This window comes from Pongo pygmaeus, chromosome 16 (genome assembly GCF_028885625.2).
Source record: "Pongo pygmaeus isolate AG05252 chromosome 16, NHGRI_mPonPyg2-v2.0_pri, whole genome shotgun sequence".
Lineage (NCBI taxonomy): Eukaryota > Metazoa > Chordata > Mammalia > Primates > Hominidae > Pongo > Pongo pygmaeus.
In genome coordinates this window covers 55,705,703-55,724,931 of record NC_072389.2, presented here as the reverse complement: position 1 = coordinate 55,724,931, position 19,229 = coordinate 55,705,703, and the positions used below count along the sequence as shown (strand labels likewise).

Sequence of the window (19,229 nt, the reverse complement as noted above, 5' to 3'; positions counted from 1 at the left end):
GCGCCCACATATGCCAAAACTGTTCACTGGCCCCAGAGCATGCCCTATGCCTTTGGTCATACAATTTTCTACTTGTTTCTTCCATCCTCCAATCCTACTCTTAAAGCCCAGATAAAATACTGTCTCCTCCATGAAGACGTCCTTGATCTTCTCAGCTAGAATATTCTCCTTGCTCTGTGCTCCAGTGCCTTGTAGAGCAATTATGATATTCTGCCTTATGCTGTGGCTGATTTTATACAGATCTCTCCTAAACATCAGAAGAATCCATCTCTTGTATTTACAAACTTTCATGCTATTTTTATTTTTATTTTTTTGAGACACAGTCTCACTCTCACCCAGGCTGGAGTGCAGTGGCCCAATCTTGGCTCACTACAACTCTGCTTCCTGGGTGCATGTGATTCTCCTGCCTCAGCCTCCTGAGTAGCTGGGATTGCAGGCACGCACCACCACGCCTGGCTAATTTTGGTATATTCAGTAGAGATGGGGTTTCACCATGTTGACCAGGCTGGTCTGGAACTCCTGACCTCAGGTGACCCACCTGCTTCCGCCTCCTAAAGTGTTGGGATTACAGGCATGAGCCATGGCACCCAGACCTCATGCTGTTTTTTATATAGAAGATCTTCAAAATATGTCTGAAAATTGTACGTATCTCATAAAAGTTATGTTGGGACACAAAAGGATTAGCGTTTAAATTAAGTTGAAAGGAAATGCAATAAAATAAGTTCTTTTTAGAATTTCCTAAATTCACCCTTTAAGAAAAGTTGTTTAATCACATCTATTTAGGCTGCAATTTATTCTGCAATACTAAAAGACCTTAAAAAAATGAAGATATGAACCACTTCGGTTTATAACAAAAAATTACCAGATTTTCTATTCAATACCTGCTCCACAAATCAAACATCATCTACTTTAAATGTGAAATACTGTTTTAAATATATCTGGGGAAAAAATTAAAAATGAATGCTAAAAAATGTTATTGGGAAATGCATGGAGGGGGAACATTAGTTAACCTTTCTTTAAATAAAGCCAAATAAAGGATATAAAAACTAAAATTTTTTTATTTGTAATGTCTTGGTTATTTAAAAACTTTTAAATGATTATTGTTAAACATGCCTGTTATTTGCGTGTCAAATTCTAAGGAAATGGAACTAAAGCATTGTTTTAAAACCAAAATACTGACATCACATACCTATCATATGTAAGCCAAGCTATTTATGAAAATACTATGGGTCAAATTATAATACAAAAAATCCCAAAAGGGCTATTCTAATTCACTGTGATACTGCAATTTTTTATTAGCATTGTTTGTAGCAAATGGATCGCCAACTGGCTTGGAAATCCCTTAATTATCTACTCTAATATAGGCGTGGTGGTAACGCTGAATTATGATGAAAAATTTTTAAACAAAAAATTTATCAAAACATACAGATTCTTCTCATTGATACTTTTTTCTAAGATGTTAAAGGTTATATATTAAACTTCGTTTCTATACTATATATTTAATTCTTTTTTTTTTTTTTTTTGAGACAGAATCTTGCTGTCACCCAGGCTGGGGTGCAGTGGTGCAATCTCGACTCATTGCAACCTCCGCTTCCTGGGTTCAAACAATTCTCATGCCTCAGCCTCCCAAACAGCTGGATTTATAGGCACCCACCACCATGCCTGGCTAATTTTTGTATTATTAGTAGACAGGGGGGTTTCACCATGTTGGCCAGGTTGGTCTCAAACTCCTGACCTTAGGTGATCCGCCCCTCTCAGCCTCCCAAAGTGCTGGGATTACAGGCGTGAGGCACTGTGCCCAGCTATATTATATATTTAATATTAAAACAAAAGCGAGAATAAAGTTAAAATCAAGAACATACCTGTGGAACATTCTTTATACTAGGCACTGGCTGAATTATGGGTGAAACATCAGATTTAGAAGCAGCAACTGGTTCAACTGGAGTTGATATATTCAGTGGTCCCATTCTCTCATTTTGATCACTTATCAATTCTATATTTTCATCTACTTCTATAGATGCAGGTGGCATCTGGGCAGCAGGTTTAGAAGGAACTGATTCTTCCAATGAGGGATAAGTAAAATCCACTAAAATTCCAAAAATAAAAATGTTTTTTAGAATAGCAAATCCCATACACAGTACTTACATTTCTCATGCATGTTAATGTAATAATTAAATGTAAACTAAGTGAAAAAACAATTATAACAGGAAGAAAATGTGAACTTCCAGGCTTATATTTTTATGCATGAAAACAAACTGCTCTCTAATAGGACAAATGCACACATAACCAAGAATGTTACCGGGAAAACAATTTTAAATTATATTTTACCAAAGCAATTTTAAACAAAAATTTTCACATACATACATGAGATAGACACCTCTTCATTCTGGCGTCGTGGGGGTGGAGTGACCTTAGCATTTGTTGTATACTGGGGATAACAAAGGAGCCAGTTTTCATAGCCTCCCTCTAAAACCAAAGGCTCATTGCGCAGGACAGTTTTACTTTCCCACTATAAATAAGGAAATCATATTTTTAATAGGGCAGCAATCTTTCAACAGCTAAAAACACAACAAATCTAAATTTTAAAGTCGTTCCCTTAAGGACAAAATTTATCTCCTAAATAATGACAAAATGAGAACTGAATTCAAAATTCAACATTAAATGAAACGGTTATATAGGTGAGGTTTTAAAAACCATACAAATAATCAATGATCTTGGAAGAAAAATTAGAAAATAAATCACTAAATATAAAACAAAAATGACCCATAACCTCACCACCCCAATACCACTTTACATTCTGGAGTTTACTCTTATAGAGAGTTTTCAATAAAACCTTTATGATATTGCTTTTCTATGAACATCTTTCATCAATATAGAGCTATATCATCATTTGCAATGCTAGGTGATATTCGACTACTGGTTGACTGATTGACAAGGTCTTGCTCTATCACCCAAGTTGGAATGCAACAGCATAATCACGACTCACTGCAGCTTTGACCTCTTGGGCTCTATTGATCCTCCCACCTCAGCCTTTCCAGTAGCTGGGACTACAAGCATGCGCCAACACGGCCAGCTAATTTTTGTACTTTTCGTGAGCTGGGGTTTTGCCACGTTGCCCAGGCTGGTCTCGAACTCCTGGGCATAAGTGATCGAACTGGCTCAGCCCAAAGTGCTGGGATTTATAGGCGTGAGCTGCTGTGCATGGCCTATTCTACTTTATACACAGACCCGAAAACTGAGTCAATCATTTGAACATTTGGGTTTTTTCCCCCATTTAATTACAAGCAATGCTGAAATAAACACAAAAGATCCTTATACATGCACATACCTAGTCACCTCCTTAAGGAAAACTCCCAGAAAGGGAGTTGCTTAAGCTAAGGTACATGAACATTTTAAGGTTTTCAATATATTGCTAATCTTAGAAATGATCACTTAAAAATATATATAAATACATTGGCCGGGCACAGTGGCTCACACCTGTAATCCTAGCACTTTGGGAGGCCAAGGTGGGAGGATCACCTGAGGTCAGGAGTTCGAGACCAGTCTGACCAACATGGTGAAACCCTGTCTCTACTAAACATACGAAAATTAGCCGGGTGTGGTGGCAGGTGCCTATAATCCCAGCTACTTGGGAGGCTGAGGCAAGAGAATTGCTTGAACCCGAGAGGTGGAGGTTGCAGTGAGCCGAGATCGCGCCACTGCACTCCAGCCTGGGGAATAAGAGTGAGACTTCATCTCGAAAAAAAAAATATATATATATATATACACACACACACACACACACACACACACACACACATCTATATATATATATATATATATATACACACACATATATATATATATATTTCTTTAGGATAATTACCTAGGAGTAGAATTGCTGGTTTAATATGATGCCCAGTTGCCCTTCAGAAAGGCTATACCAATTTATACATTTAACCAACAGGATCTGAGAATGCCCATTATACATCTTTATAATTTTTACAAAACTGATGAACATAAAATGGTATCTTGTTTTAATGAGCATTTCTTTATTAGTGAAGCTGGACATTTTTTCATTTATTTAGTAGGCATTTATATTGTTCTATGACTTAACTATTTAATAATTGCATCCTTTGCCCCTTTTTCTATAGTTATTTGCAATTTTTTTAGTAAACAGTGAATGTACTCTGAATATTAGGAAAATAGGTCTTTGTCATATATATTGCAAACATGTTTCCTGATTTTTACTTTATGTTTTTGTTTTTTAAACACAGTTAAATGTCTTTTCTTTTTGAGATTGAGTTTCGTTCTTTTGCCCAGGCTGGAGTGAAGTGGAGCGATCTCGGCTCATTGCAACCTCCACCCGCTGGGTTCAAGCGATTCTCCTGCCTCAGCCTCCTCAGTAGCTGGTATCACAGGCGCCCGCCATCATGCCTGCCAAATTTTTGAACTTTTAGTAGAGATGGGGTTTCGCCATGTTGGCCAGGCTGGTCTCCAACTTCTGACCTCAAGTGATCCACCTGCCCTGGCCTCCCAAAGTGCTGGGATTACAGGCGTGAGCCACTGCGGCCAGCCATAAACACAGTCTTCATTTTCCTTTGTGACATCTTGGTTTGACATCAAGGTAATAAAAAATACCAATGCTTTCTCCTAATAGTTCGCTGTTTCAATCTATACATTTATATCTTCTATTCATTTGAGATGTAGCTTCGTCTAAGAAATAAGGTAGGGATCCATTCTCTTTTATTTACTGGCTAGGCAGTTGTCCCCAAACCATTCATTTCAATCCATCTTTTCCTCATTGATTTATGTCACCTTTATCATACACTAATCATTCACATATCTTAGTTTGAACTTTATGAAATTGCCAAATTGCCATTTGTAAGTCAATGCCAGTTGAATACTGGCAGTTTCATATAATTGTCCCATACTTAGGTATATTTCTGGGTTCCCTATGTCATAGCATGAATTGTTCTAAGGCTTTTAAGACTCCCTTTCTGAAGGGCAATCAACTGACCCTCCTACCAGCAGGATGAGTTTTCTTCTCACCACATGCTCACCAGCATTCAGTGCTATCATTGTTAATAATTTAATAAATCGACTGGGTATGGTGGCTCACACCTGTAATACCAGCACTGTGGGAGGCTGAGGCAGGAGATTGTTTGAGCCCAGGAGTTTTGAGACCAGCCTGGGCAACATAGTGAAATCTCATCTCTACAAAAATAAAATAAAATAAAATTAGCTAGGATGGTGACGCACACCTCAGCTACTCAGGAGGCTGAGTTGGGAGGACTGCCTGAGCCCAGGATGTCAAGGCTGCAGTGAGCTGAGAAGGCACCACTGCACTTTGGCCTGGGCAACAGAGTAAGATATGTCTTCAAAAAATACTAAGTAAAAAATTAGCCGGGCGTGATGGTGGGCGCCTGTAATCCCAGCTACTTGGAAAGGATGAAGCAGGAGAATCGCTTGAACCTGGGAGGCAGAGGTTGCAGTGGGCCAAGATCGCACCACTGCACTCCAGCCCGGGTGACAGAGTGAGACTCCATCTCAAAATAAATAAAATTAAATTAAATTAAAAATAAATATATACTTGATGCCCAATACAGTGGTGCACGCCTGTAATCCCAACACTTTGGGTGGCCAAGGTGGGAGGAATGCTTGAGGCCAGGAGTTTGAGACTAGCCTGGGCAACACAGCAATACCTTGTCTCTACTAGAAGATTTAAAAAAATTAGCCAGGCCTGGTGCACACCTGTAGTCCCAGCTACTCAGGAGGCTGAGGCAGTAGGATCACTTGAGCCAGGAGTTCAACGCTGCAGTGAGCTATGATTGTGTCACGGCACTCAAGTCTAGGTGACTGAGAAAAACCTTGTCTCTTAAAAAAATAAAAATTAAAATTAAAACAAATAAATTTAAAAAATATATAGTTAGGCCTATGATGGTTATGTCTGTACTGAGCATGTAAAGACTTTTTTCTTGTCACTATTCTCCAAACAATATGGTATAACAACTATTTACAAAGCACTTACTTTTTATTAGTTATTATAAGGAATCTACAGAAGATTTAAAGTATATGAGAGAATATGTGTAGTTTATATGCAAATACTATACCATTTTATGTAAGAAACTTGAATATCCATGGATTTTGGTATTTGTGGGGGGTCCTAGCATCAATCCCCGACAAATACTGAGGACAACCATATTATTTTTTAAACCTTTGTTAACTTGATCAGTGAAAATAGCACTCATTTTAATATGCATTTATCTGATACTAGCAAAGTTGCCATTTTTATGGTTACGTCCACTTGCATTTCACTTTCTGTTCATGGCTATCTGTGCCCACAACTTATTTTACTATTTTATCTTAAGTATTTTTCTTATTTGTAGAAGCTCTTTGGATTTTAGGTATTTTAAACCACTGCCATATGTGTTGTAAGTATTTCTGCCTGTCTTCTGCCTTGTAATCTTTTTGTGTGTGTGTGTGAGACAGAGTTTCGCTCTTGTTGCCCAGGCTGGAGTGCAATGGTGTGATCTTGGCTGACTGCAACCTCCACCTCCCAGGTTCAAGCGATTCTCCTACCTCAGCCTCCTGAGTAGCTGGGATTACAGGCGCACACCACCATGCCCAACTAATTTTTTGTTTTTAGTAGAGATGAGGTTTCTCCATGTTGGTCAAGCTGGTCTTGAACTCCTGACCTCAGGTGATCTGCCCGCCTCAGCTTCCCAAAGTGCTGGGATTACAGGTGTGAGCCACGATGCCTGGCCCTGCCTTGTAATCTTTTTTTTTTTTTTTTTTTTTGAGACAGAGTCTCGCTCTGTCTCCCAGGCTGGAGTGCAGTGGTGCGATCTCTGCTCATTGCAAACTCTGCCTCCTGGGTTCCTGCCATTCTCCTGCCTCAGCCTCCCGAGTAGCTGGGACTACAGGCCCCTGCCACCGCGCCCGGCTAATTTTTTTTTTGTATTTTTTAGTAGAGATGGGGTTTCACCATGTTAGCCAGGATGGTCTCGATCTCCTGACCTCCTGATCCACCCACCTCAGCCTCCCAAAGTGCTGGGATTACAGGCATGAGCCACCGTGCCCGGCCGTCTTGTAATCTTATAAGATCTTTTCCCACCTAAGTTTTAATTTTACCATGCCCAGCCAAAACAAATCTTTAAAATCTGAATTTATAAAAAATTCCACAATCAAAGCATGATGGGCTGGATGTGGCTGCTCAAGCCTGTAATCCCAGCACTTTGGGAGGCCAAGGCAGGTGGATCACCTGAGGTCAGGAGTTCGAGACCAGCCTGGCCAACATGGCGAAACCCCCTCTCTTCTAAAAATACAAAAATTAGCCTGGTGTGGTGGCTCACGCCTGTAGTCCCAGCTACTCAGGAGGCTGAGGCAGGAGAATCGCTTGAACCTGGGAGGCGGAGGTTGCAGTGAGCTGAGATCACGCCACTGTACTCCAGCTTGGGCAACAGAGTGATACTCAGTCTCAAAAAAAAAAAAAAAAAAAAGCATGATGAATCTTTTAGTATTTAAGATAAACAACTAGTTAACATGCCTTTCTAACAACCAGAGGTGCCCTGCAATTACAATAAACTAACAATGAAACTTGCAAACCTTGAAAAGTGCGTCTTTCAGACTCCGGAGAGTTGTTCCAATCTGTAAATCTTTGGCAGAACTAAACCAGTCAAGAAGTATCACATACTCCACATTCCCCCTCTTCTTCCATGTGTCTTTAGAATCATCTGGGAGGTGTGCTTCAATCCAACTAGCAGTGACTCTGAAATGTATTAACATTTAAATTGGGGCAAAAGTCAACAAGAGGTCCTAATATACTAACAGAAGACACTCAGTTTTGTTCCACAGTCTTTACCACACCATAGCAAATTTTAAGTAGATTCCTTTCTAAGGTGAGGTTATATATTAAGATATTAAACAGCCTAACATGTTTAACCCCTTCACTACTGTATAATATTGGAACATAGTTTTAGTAGTTATTAGAGACTAAAAGAAGACTGAATTCTTTTCATTTTGACCTTTTAAAAAAAAGTCGAGGGGGGAGCAAAACTGAAAACAGAGAAAATTATCTGAGCTCCTCTTTCAGCCAAATATAAACTGGGGAATCACCTGGGTAATATTATTCATATTTCAGTTCTCTTATACCTATATAATTAATAGTCCACCATATACCAGGATGTTTATTCAACAAACACATATAGCATTTACCACATGCCAGATACTGTTCTAAATGCTTTATTCTCATTGAACTCATTGAGTCTTCATAACGATCCCGTAAGACGAACATTATTATTTCTATTTTGGGGAAACTGAGGCACAAACAGGTTAAGTGACTCGCTCAAGGTAAGTGGAGCCAGAATTAAAATTCAGGCAATCTGGCTCATGTACATGTTCTTTGCTATGCTGCCTCTTAAAACCGTCAACTGTGAATAACACCAACTCTACATTAAAGCACAATGTTCACATCATCGTTTGCTCACATAAAAGCTAAAGTCCGGCTGGGCATGGTGGCTCATGCCTGTAATCCCAGCACTTTGGGAGGCTGAGGCGGGTGGATCACCTGAGGTCAGGAGTTCAAGACCAGCCTGGCCCACATGGTAAAACCCCGTCTCTACTAAATACAAAAATTAGCCGGGCATGGTGGCAGGCGCCTGTAATCCCAGCTACTGAGGAGGCTGAGGCAGGAGAATTGCTTGAACCTGGGAGGCGGAGGTTGCGGTGAGCCAAGATCATGCCACTGCATTCCAGCCTGGGCGACAAAGCAAGACTCTGTCTCAAAAAAAAAAAAAAAAAAAAAAAAAAAAAGGCTAAAGTCCTTACAATGGCCTGCCACAGACATACATCCCCAAGCCTCAACGTCCTCGTCTCTAACTACTGGCCCCCTTTACTCACTCCAGCCACTGGCTTCCTTGTTATTCCTGGTTCATCCAGGCATGCTCTTCCCTAAGGGCCTCTGCTCTTGCTTTTTCCCTGTCTGGAATCTGCTGCCCTCAGCTGCATCACTCATTTCCCTTATTTCTTCAAGATTTGCTAATAACTTCTCTGTGAGGCCTTTCTAAACACACACACATGCACACACACACATGACATTCCCATTTCCAAGGCATTCAACATAAGACAAACTAAACATTTCAAGCTTTTATTGTACGTCTTACCTATCTCACCTCTCTGTTAAAAGCTCCAAAGACAATTTTTTGTTTGTTCAATGGCTTAGCCCAGCACTTAGAACACAGTAACCCAGCTCATAGAAAGTGTTCAGTGAATATTGGTTTAATCAGCTGGACGCGGTGGCTCACACCTGTAATCCCAGCCCTTTGGGAGGCCAAGGCTGGCTGATCCCCTAAGGTCAGGAGTTCGAGACCAGCCTGGCCAACACGGCGAAACCCCGTCTCTAATTAAAAATACAAAAATTAGCCAGAAGTGGTGGTGCATGACTGGAGTCTCAACTACTCAGGACGCTGAGGCAGGAGAATAGCTTGAACTCGGGAGGTGGAGGTTGCAGTGAGCCGAGATCATGCCACTGCACTCCAGACTGGGTGACAGAGCGAGACTCTGTTTCAAAAAAAAAAAAAAAAAAAAAAAAAATTGATTTAATAATTGAATGAGTGAATAAAACTGGGTAAGGAGCTCCATATTATTCTTAGCAAAGCACTCAGTATAGTGGCATTTCAATATTTAACTGACGATACTGGCAAGCTGGGCTGGACTGGTACAACTTTTATCCACAAGTAAAACCAAATAAGATCATTTTAATTTTAAAATCCAGTTCCTATATAATAATGTTGGTTACTGTATCTTCTAGGAAGTAAAGAAGTAGAATACATATAAAATATTGTCTAATAATATCCTCTCCTGATGTACACAGATCAGAAGGATGCTTGGTTTTCAACAAAGAAGGAAAAAAAATAAAATGTGATATTCTTAAAGACTATTTCCAACCCTAGGGGTATATTTACCTAAATACTGTTTTCAGGATTAGTATTCTACAGAAAACACTTTGGGAAACGACAGTATCAGCCAACATTTCTCAAACTTCTGTCTTTTATGTACCATCTTCACAATTTGCTCCAACTCTGCTCTACTTGTCTTTTATTAAATTTAATTAATTTAATTAAAAATAATTTTTTACTTAAATAAATTTAATAGGAAATTGTGTAGCCCTAAATACATGAAAAAACAGCATCATATCCAATAAGTAAAAGGTATGTCTGAAGATAAATAAAATATTTAAGTAAATTGCGCTATATTCACACAACAGAACATCATATGGCAATGAGAATGAACAAACTACAACTACACACAATAACAGAGAAGACTGTCACAAACATAGGTGAGGTATAGAAGACAGATATAAAAGACTACATATTATAAATTCCATTTATATAAAGTACAAAAGCAGACAAAAAGAATATATTCTGTTAGAAATTGGTGGTTTCCTTGGGCAGTGGGATACCTGTAGTAACTTACAGGGGGTATATCGGGTTCAGGAGGATGATAAGATTATGTTTCTTGGTCTGGATGCTAATTAAGTGGGTGCATTCAGTTAATGAAAATTCATTGGGCTAGACACTTAGGACAGGAGTACTTCGGTATATATACTATAATGTATTAAAAGTTAAGAATATGGGAGCTAAATGGTTAAGAACTTATGAACACAAAGAAGGAAACAACAGACACTGGGGTCTACTTGAGGGGGGAGTGTAAGAGGAGGGAGAGGAGCAGAAAAGATAACTATTGGGTACTGAGCTTAATACCTCGGTGATAAAATATGTATGTACAACAAATCCCCGTGAAAATGTTTACCTATGTAACAAACCTTCACATGTACCAGCAAACCTAAAATAAAAGTTTAAAAAAGAAATAGGCTGGGCACCGTGGCTCACACCTGTAATCCCAGCACTTTGGGAAGCCGATGCTGGTGGATCACTTGAGGCCAGGAGTTCAAGACCAGCCTGGCCAGCATAGTGAAACCCTGTCTCTACTAAAAATAGAAAAATTAGCCGGGTGTGGTGGCATACACCTGTAATCCCAGCCACTCGGGAGGCTGAGACATGAGACATGAGGATCAACTGAACCCAGGAGGCAGAGGTTGCAGTGAGCCAAGACTGTACAACTGCACTCCAGCCTGAGCAACACAGCAAGACCCTGTCTCAAAAAAAAAAAAAAAAAAAAAAAAAAAATGGCCGGGCACTGTGGCTCACACCTGTAATCCCAGCACTTTGGGAGGCTAAGGCAGGTGGATCATTTGAGGTCAGGAGTTCGAGACCAGCCTGGCCAACATGGTGAAACCCAGTGTTTACTAAAAATTAAAAAATTAGCTGGGCAAGGTGGCACGTGCCTGTAATCCCAGCTACTCGGGGGCTGAGGCAGAAGAAATCTCTTGAACCGGGGAGGGGGAGGCTGCAGTTGGCCAAGATCACACCATTGCACTCCAGCCTGGGCAACAGAGCAAGACTGTCTCAAAAATAAATAAATAAAAATAAATAAATAAATAAAATTAAATTAAAATTAAAAAAATTAAAATAAATACAATAAAATAAAAAGCTTAAAATTTTGAGAACAGATAGGCCAGGTACAATGGCTCACATCTATAATCCCAGCACTCTGGGAGGCTACGGTGGGAGGATCGTTTGAGCCCAGGAGTTTGAGACCTGTCTGGGCATGTGTCAAAACCCCGTCTCTACAAAAAAATACAAAAATCAGCTGGGCATGGTGGCGTGTGCCCGTAGTCCCAGCTACCCAGGAGGCTGAGGTGAGAGGATCACCTAAACCCAGGAGGTCAAGGCTGCGGTGAGCTGTAATCATGCCACTGTACTCCAACCCAGGCACAGAGTGAGACCCTGTCTCAAAAATAAATAAATAAAAATAGATAATGAAAAAATACAGTAATCACTATCAGCTAGTTGTAGGTACTGTTACCTACAGAAAGCTCTGAGACCTGTTCCCTTCAGTTAAGTGAGATAAGCAAGTATTTAAAAGATATACTAGCACCAAACTGAAACTCCTTTAAACTAACTCAAAAGGACTGTAACATAAATTAAAAGAGAATAACTTTCTCAGTATGCATTTCATTGTTCTTTAATCTTCAACCTAAAATCATCTTGAGTTTCATAGTAGTCCAAATCTCACATTTTGGGAAACTTTCATGTAAACTCAGTAATAAAGACCACCAGCTCTCTATTAATACAGATTAGACTACCCAAAGACTAATTATAACCTCGTCTGTTCAAATCCTGGGAATATATTCACATGTTTAATTAGACTGAGCACTCTAATATATATATTTTTAACAACCAGTAATCAATTTATTAAAATAGTTGACTTAAGCATCTCCAATGGTGACTTCCACCTTAACTCCTGGCTCAATACTGATGGAAGTAATCTGCTTAACAATCTCAGAAAGGATGTGCAAGTCAATGAGTTGTTTGCGGATTCTCATCTGGAAATGATCCCATGTCTTAGAACCGTCACCAAAAGGAGTTTTTCTTGTAGCGATTCTCGAAGTCTTAGTAGGCATTTGAACTGGTCCTTTCACTTTAAGATTCTTTTTCTTTGCTCCTCTGATCAAGTCAGCACACACCTTCTCCAGGGATTTTATGCTGTGGCTCATGAAGAGTGATTCGAATTCAGTGAATTGCTATCTCCGGCTCCACGGGTGTTTTTCCAGTATCTTTAAAAGCCACGGCTGCTGTGTGGCTTCCTGACCAACCGGTTCCTCCGCGAGAGCAACAGCAGTACAGCAGGAGCAGGAGCGGGCTGACCACAGCTCAGCACTACCTTCGACAGCGTCTTCCTCAAAGAGCTCTAATTTTTTTTTTTTTTTTTTTTTTTGAGACGGAGTCTCCCTCTGTAGCCCAGGCTGGAGTGCAGTGGCATGATCTCGGCTCACTGCAACCTCCGTCTCCCGGGTTCATGCCACTCTCCTGCCTCAGCCTCCCGAGTAGCTGGGATAATAGGCATGCGCCACCTCATCTGGCTGAAGTATTTTTAGTAAAGATGGGGTTTCACCATGTTGGCCAGGCTGGTCTGGAACTCCTGACCTCAAGTGATCCGCCTGCCTCGGCTTCCCCAAGTGCTGGGATTACAGGTGTGAGCCACTGTGCCCAGCCTAAGAGCTCTAATTTTTAAATAGCTTATTTACAAAGCACTCTACACTTCAGGTCAAACATTTATCAAGCATCTGCAATATGCCAAGAACTATACAGATTTTATTACCTAATTTTAAAAATATATAATTTTAAACCAAGACCAAGAGAGGTAATAGGATCTATATAAGCATGCTCAAAATAGTGAAAATAGCCCTTTATCTGGAGGTTTAGTTCTGCCACTATGCCATGATTTCCAATATAAAATATACGCATGCAAGTCACTAAATTATTTCATAGGTTAAAGGCTTTCTTACCAAAAAAGAAAGAACAAATTTTAAATTAAGTCCTTACTTGTGCCAGGACCTGTGCTAAAGTGTGTGTGTGTATATAATGTTTCTCATTTAAATCTCCTGAAACCTCTGTAAGATATGTTCTCCTATTATCCCCATTTTACAGATGGAAACATGAGCTTAGAAACGTTAGGTCACTACCTAGTAATAATGCAACTAGTAAGTGACAGTTATTTGAATAGAGTCTGGCATCAGAGACTATACTCTTTTAAGCACACACACACAAAGTATTTGTATAGCATGAATCACAGAAAATATAGGGAATTTCAGTATGTAAAACAATTCAATTAATTCACAATTTTAATCAATTTGGTACATACGATTCACATGCTTATAAACAGAAAATAATAGGAAAAATCAGTTAACAAACACCTGGGGAGAGAGGGAAAAGGCAACTTCATTTCTCTTTTGATAAGATTCTAAATACCACAAATAGGAGAAAACAGCCAAATCAAAAGTTAGCAAATCTGTAACTTCAACCTTCAAAAAGGGTCAAGTGTATCTTTAAAAAGCAAAGATTTAGGGAAATCCCACTTGGGCATCCCTCACTCTCAAAAGTGAGAGAGCAGTTCTTCTTTCTCTTTCTTTTGCCTATTAAACCTCTGCTCCTAAAATGTACTTCCCCCTCCCCTCCCACACCACCCACACACACAAAAAGAGGCAAAGATTTAAAAGGTTACCAGGAAAAGACTACTTTATCACATTTAGCTTGGATGCTAAGTAGTAACATTTACTAAGGTCCACAGTTTACTACTTTACTACACAATAACCCACCCTGGACTGATGGCTTCTTCAGGAACACTGAGAGAATGTAAAATACAGGAATCCTGATAATCCTGCATTCTTCGAGCATCCATTATAATCAAGCTGATGTTTTTATCCGTCATCATTGTGTATAGTTCCTTTGCTGTGATTGCTCCTTGGAATTGAGAGAGACAGTATAAGTGACAAGGAACAGCACAAGATGTGCTGACATCACAAAACATAGGACAAACAGCTTTTTCTAGAAGAGCAAAGTATACTGAATATATATGGATGCCACATATTTACTACTCCATCATACCATTTATTATCTTGTAAACTAACGTTAAATATAATTTGTTTTTTTTCTTGACACAGGGTCTCATTCTGTAACCCAGGCTGGAGTGCAGTGGCACAATCTCAGCTCACTGCAACCTCCACCTCCCAGGTTCAAGTGATTCTCCTGCCTCAGCCTCCCAAGTAGCTGAGAACACAGGCTGTTACCACGCCTGGCTAATTTTTGTATTTTTAGTAGAGATGGGGTTTCACCAAGTTGACTAGGCTGGTCTGGAACTCCTGACCTCAAGCGATCTGCCCACCTCAGCCTCCCAAAGTGTTGGGATTACAGGTGTGAGCCACCACATACCTGGCCTTGTGTTTTTAACATTTATCAAGAAACCAGTTCAATGCTCTGTTTACAAAGACTTAAAAATCAAAACTTTCTGTTGAGTTTACAGCTACACCTGGTATTGACTCTGTTACCAATACAAAATAAAGAACATTAATATATATGTCTTAGGAAAATAGTACGTTTTCAAAAATTAAGACATTAGAAAAATACTAACTGGAAGAAAGAAACATCTATGATTCTAAAATTCTGGAAAAGTTCTAAATTCAAAAGGTCTCTGATGACAGTCTTAACGGTAGCTATTTGAAAAACTTAGATATCCAATTATTCTTAGAATAACAAGTCAAAAGCTTGCTATTCTACATCAGAGGTTGAAAAACTATGGCCATCTGTTTTTACTGGATCACTGCCACACTAGTTTGTTTACACATTTTTTCATACTGCAACAGCAGAGATAAATAGTTGTGTCAGAGACCACAGGGCTCTCCAAGGCCATAAGGTTCCCCAAGCCTAAAATGTTTACCATCTATCCCCCTTCAAGAAAAATTTGCCAATTCTCATTCTACTCGATGTTCATTTGTTAGCTCCCAGCCAGAAGGAAAAAAGATTATTTTATTTTCTAAGAAGGCTAACAAAAAGGAAACTAAGTAAAGCTAATGCAATATTTAATTTATTTACTTTTGGGGGAGGGCAGCGATCTGTCAAAATAAATATTCCCTATGTTACTATTTTCCTTAGTTCTACTGAAGTGAAAGATTAAAAGGCACTACAAGAGAGTTGGGATTATATAAAAAGCTGTTTCAGCAGTGAGCTGTGAGAAGAAAAGTAGTCTCAGTAGCTCCTATGCTAAACGACCGATAGCTGCTAATAATCGTTCTCCTTCCATCTCTAGCCATCAAGTGTATGCTAACAAAACAGACCAAAAAAGTTGATAACAAACCACTGAGAAGGACAACATTTAAGCAGGATGACATACAAAGGAACAAATGCATAAAAACTAATCTTGGAATGAATCAGTAACAGCTTTTAGGGAAGTACTTTATAGCACACTCAGTTTATTTTTATAATTGTTGTATGGCAATATTTTAAGTAGAGAATTTATTTTACTGTTACCTATAATTATGTTTAAGTTCAACCTTTTCTCTGATCCAAGTACTAACCAGGCCTGACCCTTCTTAGCTCCCGAGATCGGGCGCATTAGGTGGTATGGCTGTAGACAAGGTAAACCTTTTCTGAGAGAGGAAAATGTCTCTAGTAGATGAAGAGAATTTCCAAAGTCTTGTTTAGGTCACATATTTGTCACCAGAGCATCAACACCACCTATGGATAATTTCCATATCACTGGTTTGGATTTGAGACAGGGTCTCACTGTCATAGGCTGCAGTACAGTGGTGTGATCATGGCTCACTGCAGCCTCAACCTCCCAGGCTCAAGCAATTCTCCCACCTCAACCTCCTGAGCAGATGGGACTACAGGCGTCCACCACCACACCCAGCTAATTTTTGTATTTTTTGTAGAGACAGGGGTTTCACCATGTTACCTAGGCTGGTCTTCAGCTCCTGGGCTCAAGCAATCCTCCTGCCTGAGTCTCCCAAAGTGCTGGGATTACAGGCATGAGCCACTGCGCCTGGCCTGGATTTTTTTTTTTTATGTGGGATGTAAATGACTCTTAAATAATTTAGTCTTTGACCACAAGATGGATGTGGGTAGAAAAATTAAATCTACAACCTAGTCATAAATGATAATAAGTCCTACTTAAAGTTTACCACGTATTCCAAGAATTTACATATATTAGCTCATTCAACCCTGACAACAACCCTATGAAATAAGTACTATTATTATCTCCACTTTACAGACAGGGAAACAAAGGTAGAATGTTTAAGCAACATTCTGAAAACCAGGCAGAAAGGGAGAGGAGGAACCAGTATTCAAACTCAGGCAGTTTGACTTCTGAGAGCCATACTCTTAACCATTATTGCTAAACTGCATCTTGAAAAGAAAACAAGTACAAGCTTTGGTTTTGACATTTTTCAACTGCATATTACCAGTTTAACACGTAAGGTTAAAATTATTCATAAAATATCCCCTATGATAAATACATAAAAATAACCTCAAACATTTTCAATATAATTGTACAGACTAGGAAAAATGATAAAGCTTACAAAGAGATTAGACAACAATGCTAAGAATCTCATTGTATAAAACCCGACGCTTATTCTGATTAAAAGATCTCAGTCAGAACCTAAAACAACTTCCTCTTTCTGTATACACTTACCTTTCTCTTTGGTCTCACATTTTTCATTCTTTTCACCATTGCTCTAATGCATAGGGAAAAAAAAAAAGTTTCAACTTTCGTAGACACAAAAAATTCAACTTTAATACTTCATTTACTTCTCTTAAATGGAAACTCTAAGAAACGAAGTGTGCAGAGTACTGGCCTTTTATAAAAACGCAGATGAATAATAATGATATTAAAAGGTTTCTTTGGCAGTAGACAACAGCTAAAATAACTAGCAACCTTTCAGAATCATAGAACATTTCCTCAAAATTTACTTCAATTAAAGACCAAATATAATTTAACAGCACAAACTGCTACAGAAATTTAATATTTAATTTGATTAGAAAGTACTTCTTAACAATCAAACAAAAATTCTGTTTATCCCATTCAGTGTCCTCCACCACATAATTAAAGCAAAATGAACTAATACAAAGTATTGCTTATGTAGTTTACATTTTTTTTTTTTTTTTTTTTTGAGACAGAGTCTTGCTCCGTTGCCAGGCTGGATTGCAATGGCACGATCTTGGCACACTGCAACCTCTGCCTCCCAGGTTCAAGCAATTCTCCTGCCTCAGCCTCCTGAGTAGCTGGGATTACAGGTGCATGCTACCACGCCCAGCTAATTTTTGTATTTTTAGTAGAGATGGGGTTTTGCTATGTTGGCCAGGCTGGTCTTGATCTCTTGACCTTGTGATCCGCCTGCCTCAGCCTCCCAAAGGGCTGGGATTATAGGCGTGAGCCACCGTGCCCAGCCTATGTAGTTTACATTTTTTAACCAAGACAACATGGGATAATCCTGTATGGTACTAACTCATTTTATAGATGGGGAAACAAAGGACCCACTTAGACCTTTTTGTTTTTTGTTTTTTGTTTTTTTTTTGAGATAGGGTCTCACCCTAATGCTCAAGCTGGAGTGCAGTTGCATGATCACTGCAGCCTGGACCTCCTGGGCTCAAGTGATCCTCTCCACTTGGCCTCCTGAGTAGCTGGGACTACAGGTGTGCACTATCATGACTGGTTAATTTTTTTAAAAATGTTTGTAGAGGACAGGCACGGTGGCTCATGCCTGTAATCCCAGCACTTTGGGAGGCCAAGGTGGGCGGGTCACCTGTGGTTGGGAGTTCAAGACCAGCCTGACCAACATGGAGAAACCTTGTCTCTACTAAAAATATAAAATTAGCCGGGCGTGGTGGTGCATGCCTATAATTCCAGTTACTTGGAAGGCTGAGGGAGGGAATTGCTTCAACCCGGGAGGTGGAGGCTGCAGTGAGCTGAGATCGCGCCACTGCACTCCAGCCTGGGCAACAAGAGCGAAACTCCATCTCAAAAAAAAAAAAAAGTTTGTAGAGATGGGGTTTTTCCATGTTGCCCAGGCTGGTTTCAAATTCCTGGACTCAAATGACCTGCCCACCTTGGCCTCTCAAAGTGCTGGGATTACAGGTGTGAGCCACCACACCCAGCCAACAACGACTTTTTAATGAAAGGGATGATGACCCACACGGAATGGTAACTGAAAGCTACAAAATGCCTAAGAAAAAAATCAAAGCAGAAATTTACCCATGGATTTCAACTTATATTTTAGGAAGATAGTTTCTGAAGAGGTAAAGGAAGGGAGGTACAGTGATAGCAGGCAGCTACAGACTAAGTCACTGATGGCTTTTAGCAAAGAGATGATGTAGCTGAAAAGACCACAAGTAGTCACTAAATAGATGTGAAAAATGGGAGAGAAGCCAGGCGTGGTGGCTCACTCCTGTAATCCCAACACTTTGGGAGGTCAAGGTGGGTAGATCGCTTGAGGTCAGGAGTTCAAGAACAGCCTGGCCAACATGGTGAAACCCCATCTCTACCAAAAATACGAAAATTAGCTGGGCATGGTGGTGGGTGCCTGTAATCCCAGCTACTCAGAAGGCTGAAGCCTAGGAGAATTAGTTGAACCCGGGAAGCAGAGGTTGCAGCGAGCTGAGATCACACCACTGCACTCCAGCCTGAGCGACAGAGTGAAACTCCGTTTCAAAAAAAAAAAAGAGCCAGGCGCAGTGGCTCATGCCTGTAATCCCAGCACTTTGGAAGGCAGAGGCAGGCAGATCACTGGAGGTCAGGAGTTTGAGACCAGCCTGGCCAACATGGTGAGACCCCATCTCTACTAAAAATACAAA

General features: G+C 39.9%; 1 protein-coding gene and 1 pseudogene across 10 annotated transcripts in view; both read right to left on the bottom strand.

Annotated features, from left to right (window-relative positions):
* The window catches only part of USP8 (ubiquitin specific peptidase 8), a 74,938-nt gene that overhangs the window by 20,329 nt on the left and 35,380 nt on the right, over window positions 1-19,229 (bottom strand). For all 10 annotated transcript variants that reach the window (XM_054452414.2, XM_054452417.2, XM_054452413.2 and 7 more), the window contains 5 exons: window positions 17,071-17,113; window positions 14,201-14,345; window positions 7,588-7,750; window positions 2,365-2,509; window positions 1,863-2,086 (listed from right to left, as the gene is read on the bottom strand). In XM_054452414.2, coding sequence (XP_054308389.1) covers window positions 1,863-2,086; window positions 2,365-2,509; window positions 7,588-7,750; window positions 14,201-14,345; window positions 17,071-17,113 — 720 coding nt within the window. The remainder of the gene's footprint in view (window positions 1-1,862; window positions 2,087-2,364; window positions 2,510-7,587; window positions 7,751-14,200; window positions 14,346-17,070; window positions 17,114-19,229) is intronic.
* On the bottom strand, window positions 12,055-13,968 carry LOC129014502 (small ribosomal subunit protein uS10-like; annotated as a pseudogene).